We start from the raw sequence: 13634 nt of genomic DNA, 5'->3' as shown, positions 1-13634 counted from the left end.
AAGTATCAAAAGTACAAATCATTTCACATTCCTTATATTAAGCAAACCAGACGCCATGATTTACTTGTTGTTTTAATTGACGGATAGCCAGGGGCACACTCCAACATTTACACAATAATTTACAAAAGAAGCATGTGTTTAGTGAATTGGCCATATCAGAGGCAGTATGGATGACCAGGGATTTTCTCTTGATAAGTGTGTGAATTGGACCATTTTCCTGTCCTGCTAAGCATTGGAAATGTAAAGAGTACTTTTGGGTGTCAGGGAAAATGTATGGAGTAAGTAGACTATTTTCTTTAGGAATGTAGTGGAGTAAAACTAAAAGTCATCAAAAATAGAAATAGTAAAGTACAGATACACTAATAAATGACACCGTGCATTCGGAAAGTATTCAGAATCCTTGACTTATTCCATATTGTTACGTTATAGCCTTATTCTAAAATGTATTAAATCGTTTCTATTCCTCATCCATCTACACACAATACCCCATAATGATGACAAAAAAAAATGAGTTTGGCAGCGATTACAGCCTTGAGTCTTCTTGGGTATGACGTTACAAGCTTGGCACACCTGTATTTGGGGAGTTTCTCTCATTCTACTCTGCAGATGAACTCAAGCTCTGTCAGGTGGTTGGATAGGGAGTGTCGCTGCACAGCTATTTTCAGGTCTCTCCAGAGATGTTCGATCGGGTTTAAGTCTGGGCTCTGGCTGGGCCACTCAAGGACATTCAGAGACTCGAAATCATTGCTGCAGTGTTTTGGCTGTGTGCTTAGAGTCATTTTCCTGTTGGAAGTAGAACCTTGGCCCCAGTCTGAGGTCCTGAGAGCTCTGGGGCAGGTTTTCATCAAGTATCTCTCTGTACTTTGCTCTGTTCATCTTTCCCTCGATCCTGACTAGTCTCCCAGTCCCTGCCGCTGAAAAACATCCCCACAGCATGATGCTGCCACCACCATGCTTCACCATAGGTATGGTGACAGGTTTCCTCCAGACGTGACGCTTGGTATGCAGGCCAAAGAGTTCAATCTTGGTTTCATCAGACCAGAGAATCTTTTTTCTCATGGTCTGAGAGTCTTTAGCTGCCTTTTGGCAAACTCCAAGCGGGCTTCATGTTCCTTTACGGAGTAACTTCCATATAGACACTCCACCATAAAGGCCTGATTGGTGGAGTGCTGCAGAGATGGTTGTCTTTCTGGAAGGTTCTCCTATCTCCGCAGAGGAACTTTGGAGCTCTGTCAGTGAACATCGGGTTCTTGGTCACCTCCCTGACCAAGTTTGGAACCACCGAGACTCTACCTAGAGCTGGCCGCCCGGCCAAACTGAGCAAGCGGGGCAGAAGCTTGCTCAGTTTGGCCGGGCGGCCAGCTCTAGGAAGAGTCTCGGTCGTTCCAAACTTCTTCCATTTAAGAATGATGGAGGCTACTGTGTTCTTGGGGACCTTTTAAGCTGCAGAAATGTTTTGGTACCCTTCCCCAGATCTATGCCTCGACACAATCCTGTCTCGGAGCTCTACGGACAATTCATTTGACCTCACGTCTTGGTTTTTGCTCTGACATACACTATCAACTGTGGGACCTTATATAGACAGGTGTGAGACGTTCCAAATCATGTCCAATCAATTGAATTTGCCACAGGTGGACTCCAATCAAGTTGTAGAAACATCAAGGATGATCAATGGAAACAGAATGCACCTGAGCTCTATTTCGAGTCTCATAGCAAAGGGTCTGAATACTTATGTAAAAAAAGGTATGTTTATTTTTAATACATTTGCAAAAATCTCTAAATCTGTTTTCACTTTGTCATTATGGGGTAGTGTGTAGATTGATGAGGAAAAAAATATTTAATCAGTTTTAGAACAAGGCCATAACGTAACAAAATGTGGAAAAAGTCAAGCGGTCTGAATACTTTCCGAATGCACTGAATATACTGTATACACTGAGGCTGCCTGGCTGCTAATTTGAAATGCAATCGGGTGTATTCCATTGTGAGATACAGTACACACCTATTCATTCCTGGGTTTCTTTATTTTGACTATTTTCTACATTGTAGAATAATAGTGAAGATATCAAAACTATTAAATAACACATATAGAATCATGTAGTAACCAAAAAAGTGTTAAACAAATCAAAATATATGTATATTTGAGATTCTTTGAGGTAGCCACCCCTTGACAGCTTTGCACTCTTGGCATTCTCTCAACCAGCTTCATGAGGTAGTCACCTGGAATGCATTTCAATTAACAGGTGTGCTTTGCTTTGCTAAAAAAAAAATGGTGGAATTTCTTTCCTTCTTAATGCATTTGATCCAATCAATTGTGTTGTTACAAGGTAGTGGTGGTATAAGTTTGAAAGTTTCTTCAAGTGCAGTCGCAAAAACCATCAAGCGCTATGCTGAAACTGGCTCTCATGAGGACCGCCACAGGAAAGGAAGACCCAGAGTTACCTCTGCTGCAGAGGATAAGTTCATTAGAGTTAACTGCACCTCAGAAATTGCAGCCCAAATAAATGCTTCAGAGTTCAAGTAACAGACACATCTCAACATCAACTATTCAGAGGAGACTGCATGAATCAGGCCTTCATGGTCAATTTGCTGCAAAGAAACCACTACTAAAAGACAACAATAATAAGAAGAGACTTGCTTGGGCCAAGAAACACAAACAATGGACATTAGACCGGTGGAAATCTGTCCTGTAGTCTGATGAGTCTGAATTTGAGATTTTTGGTTCCAACCGCTATGTCTTTGTGAGACACAGAATAGAACGGCTGTGTAGTTCCCACCGTAAAGCATGGAGGAGGAGGTGTGATGGTGTGGGGATGCGTTTCTGGTGACACTGCCAGTGATTTATTTACCAGCATGGCTACCACAGCATTCTGCAGTGATACGCCATCCCATCTGGTTCACGCTTAGTGGGACTATCATTTGTTTTTCAACAGGACAATAACCCAACACACCTCCGGGCAGTGTAAGGGCTATTTGACCAAGAAGGAGAGTGATGAAGCGCTGCATCAGGTGACCTGGTCTCCACAATCACCGACCTCAACCCAATTGAGATGGTAGGAGATTAGTTGGACTGCAAAGTGAAGGAAAAGCAGCCAACAAACATTTTGGTTACTACATGATTCCATATGATATTTCATGGTATTAATGTCTTCACTATTATTTTACAATGTAGAAAATAGTAAAAATAAAGAAAAACCCTTGAATGAGTAGGCGTGTCCAAACTTTTGACTGGTACTGTAAGTGTCAATCCAAAGATGTGACGTATACAACAAACATCTGGACTACTGATGATAAATGTATGATAACAATGATTGTGGGGGCTGTCTTGTTAGACTTCAGTGCAGCTTTTGACATTATAGATCATAGTCTGCTGCTGGAAAAACGTATGTGTTATGGCTTTACACCCCCTGCTATAATGTGGATAAATAGTTACTTGTCTAACAGAACACAGAGGGTGTTCTTTAATGGAAGCCTCTCAAACATAATCCAGGTTGAATTAGGAATTCCCCAGGACAGCTGTTTTGGCCCCTTGCTTTTTTTTTATTTATTTTTTTACTAATGACATGCCACTGACTTTGAGTAAAGCCAGAGTGTCTATGTATGCGGATGACTCAACACTATACACGTCAGCTACTACAGCGACTGAAATGACTGCAACACTTAACAGAGCTGCAGTTAGTTTCAGAGTGGGTGGCAAGGAATAAGTTAGCCCTAAATATTTCTAAAACTAAAAGGATTGTATTTGGGACAAAACATTCACTAAACCTCAACTAAATCTTGTAATGAATAATGTGGAATTGAGCAAGTTGAGATGACTAAACCGCTTGGATTAACCCTAGATTGTAAACTATCATGGTTAAAATATTGATACAGTAGTAGCTAAGAGGGGGAGACGTCTGTCCATAATAAAGCGATGCTCTGCCTTCTAAACAACACTATCAACAAGGCAGGTCCTACAGGCGCTAGTTTTGTCGCACCTTGACTACTGTTCAGTCGTGTGGTCAGGTCCACAAAAAAGGACAGCATGGCTGGTGCTTGGATGTACACAAAGAGCTAATGTTAATAATATGCATGTCAATCTCTCCTGGCTCAAAGTGGAGGAGAGATTGACTTCATCACTACTTGTATTTATGAGAGGTATTGACATGTTGAATGTACCGAGCTGTCTGTCTAAACTACTGTCACATAGCTCGGACTCCCATGCATACCCCACAAGACATGCCACAACAGGTCTCTTTACAGTCCCCAAGTCCAGAACAGACTATGGGAGGCGCACAGTACTATATAGAGCCATGACTACATGGAACTCTATTCCACATCAAGTAACTGATGCAAGCAGTAAAATTATTTTTAAAAAACAGATAAAAACCACCTCATGGAACAGCAGCGACTGTGAAGCAACACAAACATAGGCACAGACACCTGCATACACACACGATAACATATGCACTACACACACACACACACACACACACACACACACACACACACACACACACACACACACACACACACACACACACACACACACACACACACACACACACACACACACACACACACACACACACACAGAGATTTAGTACTGTAGATATGTGGTAGTGGTGAAGTAGGGGCCTGAGGGCACACAGTGTGTTGTGAGATCTGTGAATGTATTGTAATGTTTTTTACATTTTATAAAACTGCCTTAATTTTGCTGGACCCATGGAAGAGTAGCTGCTGCCTTGTCAGCAGTTAATGGGGATCCATAATAAATACAAATACAAATACTGTATGGGGGGGTTTGACAGCCATATTATTAACCCCACAGCTGCAATTGAAAGGGGAAAACTTTACTGAAAAGCAATTTACATTGTGTGTGTGAAATATGAGTAAACTAATACAGAAAATGCATTTGAAAAAAAGGTTACTCATAATTCAGAAATAACTGAATTATTCAAACCATAAACCATATCCAACGTGAGTATTTGGAGAAATATATGATGGAAACCTGTTTGGACAAACAATTACAAAATCATTGTGATAATAATATACATGGTGATGATGTCATGTCATAACCGTTGTCAGGAACCAACATGGCTCACACTGGGTCTGATGAACTTCATTAACACACAGCCATTTATAAAACCTTGTCTGTCTCAAATGGCACCCTATTACTTATATATACTGCACGACTTTGACCAGGGCTTCTGGTCCAAAGTAGTGCACTACATAAAGAATAGGGTGCCATTTGGGATGCAGACCTCAACTTTGCCTGATTTCCCCAGACTACTGTGCTCACTGCCGTGTCTCAACAATACCCTGTCTACTCTCTGAGGATACACACCCTGGTGGAGTCAGATCTACAGTATTCTCAATGCACCAGACAATGTGACATAACAATGATGAAACTAAATGGGGCGGCAGGTTGCCTAGTGGTTAGAGCGTTGGGCCAGTAACCGTAATCTTTGTGGGCTATACTCGGCCTTGTCTCATGATGGTAAGTTGGTGGCTGAAGATATCCCTCTAGTGGTGTGGGGGCTGTGCTTTGGCAAAGTGGGTGGGATTATATCCTGCCTGTTTGGCACTGTCCGGGGGTATCATCGGATGGGGCCACAGTGTCTCCTGACCCCTCCTGTCTCAGCCTCCAGTATTTATGCTGCAGTAGTTTGTGTCGGGGGGCTAGGGTCAGTCTGTTATATCTGGAGTACTTCTCCTGTCTTATCCGGTGTCCTGTGTGAATTTAAGTATGCTCTCTCTAATTCTCTCTTTTTTTCTCTCTCTTGGAGGACCTGAGCCCTAGACCCATGCCTCAGGACTACCTGGCATGATGACTCCTTGCTGTCCCCAGTCCACCTGGCCGTGCTGCTGCTACAGTTTCAACTGTTCTGCCTGCGGCTATGGAACCCTGACCTGTGCACCGGACGTGCTACCTGTCCCAGACCTGCTGTTTTCAACTCTCTAGAGACAGCAGGAGCGGTAGAGATACTCTTAATGATCGGCTATGAAAAGCCAACTGACATTTACTCCTGAGGTGCTGACTTGTTGCACCCTCGACAACTACTGTGATTATTATTATTTGACCATGCTGGTCATTTATGAACATTTGAACATCTTGGCCATGTTCTGCTATAATCTCCACCCGGCACAGCCAGAAGAGGACTGGCCACCCCTCATAGCCTGGTTCCTCTCTAGGTTTCTTCCTAGGTTTTGGCCTTTCTAGGGAGTTTTTCCTAGCCACTGTGCTTCTACACCTGCATTGCTTGCTGTTTGGGGTTTTAGGCTGGGTTTATGTACAGCACTTTGAGATATCAGCTGATGTAAGAAGGGTTATATAAATACATTTGATTTGATTTAACCGAAAGGTTGCTGGATCAAATCCCCGAGCTGACAAGGTCAAAATATGTCGTTCTGGTCCTGAGCAAGGGAGTTAACCCACGGTTCCCCGGGCGCCATGGATGTCAATTAAGGCAGCCCCCCCGCACCTCTCTGATTCAGATGGGTTGGGTTAAATGTGTAAGACACATTTCAGTTGAAGGCATTCAGTTGTACTACTGAATTTCCCCTTTCCCTAAATGCTCAAGTGCTGAAGTGTGGCAGTGTCAAGGAGTTACATAAGGAGTCAAGGGTGCAAGCCCCCATGAAATGTACACTATTGTAGATGATGTGATGCCCTTATCATGCATGGCCAGGAGCTAAACAGAAAATCAATAAAACATTATATCACATGCAAATAATAATGCATGTGCGAACACACCCACATTAAATTGCCCAGTCGCAGATAACATGTGTGTGACTGGAACAGAATGGATACAAAAAATAGGATGGCACCAGAGAGAAATTGAATTGAGAATGGAACCAATATCCACTAATAGTTTGTTACGCCCCCTGTATTTAATTAAATACATTCTTAAGGTTAAAGCTCAATCTCATTAATAATGGATTTACAATGTGATTTTATTCAATATCATGCCCCGGTATATGTTTCTATCTATAGATTTTGAACTTGATGTGGGTGAATTTACAATCCATTTCTTCTGACATGATGTGCTTTTTGCAAAAGAGTGTGTATTGATGGCCTGGTCCCCACACACACACACATACACACACATACACACACAATAAACACACAACATACCCTCACCCTCAATGTTCAGATCCCAAATGTCTCCAATACACATTTGATATATTCTTAATTTAGGGAAATCAATGTGGTTTTTAACTGTTTCTTTCCTCACACATAATGTACTTGTTTGTAAATAATAGGCCTAGTTGTAAAGAGTTTCCCATTTGTAAACTAAGCTGGGCTACATACATCTAGCCCTATACTGTATGGTGTGAAGAATTCAATTGAACATGCACAACTTCTAGCTCGCCATTGGACCAAGCACATTCACAAGGATATCACATCATGAAACATGATACCATTTTGTTTTACGACAGACTATTTATCTACCTATGATTGTTTATTTAAGATATAACACCTATAACCCACCAAGAAGCTACTCAGGGTATGCTACTCAAAATGCTTTGCAGTGCGCGTAAAACCTGAAATGTTATACGTTCTATGGCAGTTGGTGCCTAATAATGAATAACAGTAGACCCTCTTGGGCATGATGGGAGCTAAGTGTAGGCTATGAGGTACGTGCAGTCAGAAGTTAACACACGTAGGCTAATGGGATGCTACTCTCTTCATTCGAAAGAGCATATCAAACGCTTACCTCCATATCTGTCCAAGCTGCAAGATGTGGGTGACGGATTGCGCGGACCATATGAATAATGAACAGGACGCCGAGCTTTTCTTATTCGTCGGGGTTGCGGTGCTGCTGTTGCTGTTGCTGTTGGTTGTGGTGTTGCTCTTGCTCGCGGTGGATGCCTGTCTTTGAGGTGTGGACGGTTGGGCGCCCACATCTCCATGTGAAGCAGAACCGCTCAGCAGCTTCCCGTCCATGTGGGATGAGCAGTTTGCCGCACCGGCGGCATTGGAGCTCTCGTCGGTGCTGAAATCGTGGACGAACCATCGGAAACTAAAGACTTGGACGGAGAACGACCCTAGCACAACAAAAAATAGCGTGAGCCCGAACCACCAGTAGTCGCGACGGAGGTAATAGTCGACAGAAAGCCAAATGTCGGTGCCTACATCGGCGAAATACACCACCACTGCAGCGAGAATCCATAGACAGTCCCATATCGTGTATTTTGTTTGCTGCTCTCTGCCAAGGCGAAGACATGTCGAATTAGAACCACAGCACCGCGATTCCCCATTCACGAATTCCCCATCCCCGGTACCCGAATCCGGCTGCGATCCTGGAACGAGTCCTTGTACTGAGCCCGAGTGGTCCGAATTCTGCAAAGGCGTGAACGCTACATCGCTCTTTCTAATTTTCAATACCCCATCAGATTTAGCGGCCATTATCGTAGCTTTTTCTTTCTCCTCCAGCCAACACCGTCTTTTCTCCTCCCGTTTTCTCGGCTCCCCCTCGGCTTCTGTGTTCCAGGCGTAGAGATACTGGGCTGGGCGACCTCCTCTTCCGCCAGCTACAGCGCCGCCTGTTCATAACAAAGCAACCCTACCGCTCGGCAGCGGGTACGAACCATATGCTCTCCCAAGGCACATACTTGAAACTATGACATCATTGCTTCGCAACTCTTCCTCAGTCGCTCCTCACCTCACATTTCTCCCCAATAGCGACAATAGAGCTACAGCATATTGCAATTCACTCTGATAGGCCTAATTAAACCAAATGTATAGGCTAATTTAAAAAAAGTATATGTATATATGCCAGAGGACTGCAATAAAATGAATCGAAGGCCTGGCCAATATTTCAGGTAGGTTATACTTGACCAACGATGAGCAAAATACAATAGGCTATTAACCTAATCCAGACCCACTAGGCAAAAACTGATTGAATCAACGTTGAATCGACATAATTTCAACCCCAAAATGCAATGTGATGACGATTAATCAACGTGGAAAACTGATTGGATTTGCAAAAAGTCATCAACTTCAGAGAATTTTGTATTTTTTTCACGCAACCTTTAACCTAAATCACGTTGAATTCATGTTAGTTAACAACTCAACCAAATGTAAATTAAAACTAGACGTTGAACTGACGTCTGTGCCCAGTGGGGAGGGAATAGGGCTCTTCTGCTGCCACTATGAAATAATACAATAGCTATAAATAACTGGAGCAGTGACGCACGCACCCACTAGAAAGTGTTGATTTGTGGTTAAGTAGTCAATTATCCCAATATTCACATATGTAGCCTATTTCTCATCTGGGTATTCTGGTGCAGTAGGTATAACGGTTCAGCACCATGGACAGCTCCCGCGTCAACTCACTTTCATACTGTATGTAGCCTACAGCTACCCTTATACAGAATGCACCGGTAAGCAATCAAGTCCCGTCATTTATTACTAGAGGGTCCCGACACAGTCATTGACTGCGATTTTAATGAATGATCTCCGCAGTTATAACAGGTTATGCCTTGACCGCACCATAGGCTATTTGAAGCACAGCCGCACAACCGCTATGATTTTGACACGCCCTCCTCGCAGCTTGGCTGCACGCATGGCCAGAGGACGACCACGCTATATACATGTACAACCTTAAAACACGGCCACAGCGTTGCTTCAATGGTATTTTGTTGAAATGCTGAACAGTGACACTAAAATATTATTATTTGCGATTTAAAACTGAGAGATTGATTGTATTAGCTGTCTAAAATGAGGAAAATAGTTAATGAATTGTGTCCATGTGTGAGAGATGGAGAGCATCCAGATATAAATATGGACCCTGTCACAAAGAAAAATCGATCCACGCCCAATGACTGATTGACAGACAGGTGATGCTACAGAGGAGTGAGAATGAGGAGATGGGGGAAAGAGGACAACTCTATAGCTCTATATTCCTAAACACTATAACACACCCATAATGGCTTATATAGTGGCACTGCGGCACCTAGGGGCCCCGAATGACAACCTTAGCCTCCCACCCAGGCAGCCAATCTGCGACGCATGGTAAATCTTCAAAGATGTGACCATCTGTCATTAGTGGTGCAGGGGAGGATAAATACCTTGGCGTGACTCGAACTGCTAGCGTTTGGCAGATCCCATTTCAAGCCCCACTGACGTGAAGATGAGCGTCACACATCTCCTTCCACCACTGGCCAGTGTTGTGCCGTTTTGCTGTACCTGTGGCCATCTATCTCTCTCTGACTGCCACAGCCACACGACCTATGGGTGACTAGGCCAGAATGATGGTGCTGTCACCTTGCCTGGCTACCCAGACTCCTTGCTCTGGCCAAACGCTACGCCACACCCACAGACGTTAGTTTCTTCTCCGCAATGAGTCTGGATCTGATAGGTCCAGAAACCGATGGGTTGGGCCAGAGCCAGAACACACGTAGGTAAAGCAGCGGTTTGGAAATGTGTAGCCTCTGCCAAGTCCACAACAACTGGATGTTCTGGTTTTCAGGGGAAATGAAAGAGAGCCTGTGGCGTGGCTTCCTCTTTTGGACATTAAGAAGGCAACACTCCATCTTAACTCCTCCTCCACATTTACTGGATTGGTTGAACAGTGCAGAAGAGAACCACCTGTGCCAGTTTTTCTTCCATCTTGTCAAGACCAGTATGTAGGGGATCTAGTTTCAGGCGTTTCTTTTCAAGCCTGCAGGGTTATAAAATGAGTCATTGGCTTTGATACTCTGATTAGTTAGAGACGATCCAATCACTGACAACGCCTTTCGTGCACCTCGTCACCATAAAGAACTTCAATGATGGCAGTCTCGGACTAAAGTATGTAGCGAACGACAGAGCAGCGAGAGAATTTAGTGTGAGTTGTCAGGCTAGCTGTCACCTGGTGCTGGATCCTCTCCTAGCTCACCTGTCACATCATAAGCACAACACACTGTGGAGGAATGGCTCACTCCGTACCAACCAGAAACAGACTTTCCTAAATGCAGTTTGGGCAAATGTCAGATGGGTTGGGCCATCTTTGGCCCAGTGGGCCTGTCTGAATTGCGGGGTTTTGCGCATAATGTTTATTTGGATAACAACGGGGCCCTCTTGAAAAAAATGGTCTGTTTGGTGGCCTCAAGGAAAGAAATGGGCCGGTGTGTTTGCAATGCCCGGGACGATTTCTGGTCCCGGGTACCAACACTACTGTAGTACAGAACCTCAACAATATATTTATTCTTATTAGATGGAACTCATTAAAGAGGAGGGCTGCTGTGAGCTGTTTAAGTTTTGCCTGGATGAAATAAGGACCACCTCACAGAACTAGGGACAGCCCCCACATTATCTCACTCATGTTTTATAGCTGTGCTTCCTACCTTTACCCCTCACCTCTTGATTTGAAGTAACTGAAAATGTACATTATTCATAACTGTCGGCAGCAATGAATTCTCACACATATTCATGTTTATCATGTGGAATTCTCACTTTCAATTACTCCACCATAAATCCCTTTTCAAATCTTTGAGCAGTAAGCATATTAGTTATTCAAGAGAGACTCCTGTTCTGTGGAGGAGACATCCCTCCCTATGCAACCACAATTTAATTACTGCTGTCTACTCTTATTGATTTGAACAGGCGCTCTGTCAAATGGATAGCTATGCCTAGCTCTGAATTCCATCATTAATTCCTCCTAATGATTTCCAAGGTACATTTTTTATGACAGGAGCAATCATACAACTCCACTGGCCTCTTGAATCAGTTGCATCAGTGGCAACCAGCAAATAAATACTCACCTGAATGTACTGGGAAAGGGAAAGGAAAGGGGGATACCTAGTCAGTTGTCCAACGGAAAGTTTTCAACTGAAATGTGTCTTCCGCATTTAACCCCTCATTGTCTCTTACTGTTAAGTACTTGACACAATACAAACTCACTGGAGTCTTTTTTATTTAAAATATGTTTCCAACCTAGATGATTTCTTTATCATAAAAGAAAGCAGTCGCTAAATATGCATGCTTCATTTGCACTGTATAGTAAAAGATCCAGATGACATTGTCTATTCAAAGCCCAGTGTTGCATCAAATATCTGGGCCATATCTACAGTATGAAATATTAATAGAGCAGCCCTCAGCATCATACATCATCAGAACCAGGCAGGCTGCTGTGATCCTCTCCTAAAACACATGGTATCAATTCAATGGATACAGTCTATGTACTGTAATTCACATGCTATACTATAGTTACTATACGTATATTCTACAGAATTCTATTCTATTCTAAAATATACCATCCTGTAACACACATGATACATAAACTGAGTTTCAGATCAGTCTGACCTTTTTGTCAGAAGGGTGTGGGTTCATTTTACACTTGCTATCTGCAATGATTATATTATGTAAAACACACACAAATGCAGAATTCAGAGGTGATGAATATTGAAAAAATGTATATCGATCAGCAGACCTGGCAGAAAACATGCTCATCATTCTGAATTTGAATGAAATGTGATAACTTTGTCAAGCGAAGAATCTTCTTCCTTTGTTATTAATGACAGCCGTAGTTGCTCAGCAACAACCCCCAACGTTCCAAACAGAGTGAGGACCTGCGGTGAGACAACATGCCATTGTGACAGGTCCGTTCGAATAGTAAGAGAGCTGACATGCTAAAAGTGGAACAGTAGCCTTTGCTATCTAGAGCCACTCTCAGACTGGCATCTAACTGTAAAGATGGTGACACAGGGAGGCTTGTCCACTGAACCAAACAAGGCTTGTCATGAGAAAAGGCTTCGTCTGAAACATTTTCAAACTGGGTTAGACGTCTTGGATTTACAGTGCCTTCAGAAAGTATTCCTTTTTTTCTCTCACTCATCTACACACAATACCCCATAACGGCAAAGTGAAACATGTTTTTAGAAATGTTTACAAATGTATTGAAAATAAAATACAGAAATATATTGCATAAGTATTCACACGCCTGAGTCAATACAAGTTAGAATCACCGTTGGCAGAGATTACAGCTGTGGATCCTTTTGGGTAAGTCTCGAAAAGCTTTGCACATGTGGATTGTACAATATTTGCACATTATTCTTTTTAAAATTCTTCAAGTTGTCAAGTTGGTTGTTGATCATTGCTAGACAGGCATTTTCAATTCTTGCCATAGAATTTCAAGCCGATTTAAGTCATCACTGTAACTAGGCCACTCAGTAATATTCAATATCCTCTTGGTAAGCAACTCCAGGGTATATTTGGCCTTGTGTTTTAGTTTATTATCCGTCTGAGAGGTGCATTTGTCTTCTAGTGTCTGTTGGAAAGCAGACTGAACCAGGTTTTCCTCTAGGATTTGTCCTGTGCTTAGCTCTATTCCATTTATTTTTATCCCACAAATCTCCCTAATTGTTGCCGTAGGCAAGCACACCCATAACATGAAGCAGCCATCACCATGCTTGAAAATATGAATAGTGGTAGTTCATTTCTTTGGCAGATTTTTTAGTAACTTATTGCAAACAGGATGCATGTTTTGGAATATTTGTATTCTGTACTGGCTTCCTTCTTTTCACTCACTTTAGGTTAGCATTGTGAAGTAACTACAATCTTGTTGATCCATCCTCAATTTTCTCTCATCACAGGTATTAAACTCCGCAACTGATTTAAAGTCACCATTGGCCTCATGGTGAAATCCCTGAGCGGTTTCCTTCCTCTCCAG

The 13634-nt window shown here is 42.8% G+C and overlaps 1 protein-coding gene across 1 annotated transcript in view; it reads right to left on the bottom strand.

Moving 5' to 3' along the window:
* The window catches only part of LOC129814085 (XK-related protein 4-like), a 67570-nt gene extending 58683 nt beyond the window's left edge, over positions 1 to 8887 (bottom strand). The window contains exon 1 of the mRNA XM_055866870.1: positions 7698 to 8887. Within this exon, the coding sequence (XP_055722845.1) occupies positions 7698 to 8389 (692 nt within the window). The 5' untranslated portion in view covers positions 8390 to 8887. The remainder of the gene's footprint in view (positions 1 to 7697) is intronic.
* Between the last annotated feature and the right edge of the window lie 4747 nt (positions 8888 to 13634).

This window comes from Salvelinus fontinalis, chromosome 17 (genome assembly GCF_029448725.1).
Source record: "Salvelinus fontinalis isolate EN_2023a chromosome 17, ASM2944872v1, whole genome shotgun sequence".
Lineage (NCBI taxonomy): Eukaryota > Metazoa > Chordata > Actinopteri > Salmoniformes > Salmonidae > Salvelinus > Salvelinus fontinalis.
The sequence above is the reverse complement of the archived record's forward strand: the minus strand, read 5'-3'. Positions and strand labels throughout refer to the sequence as shown.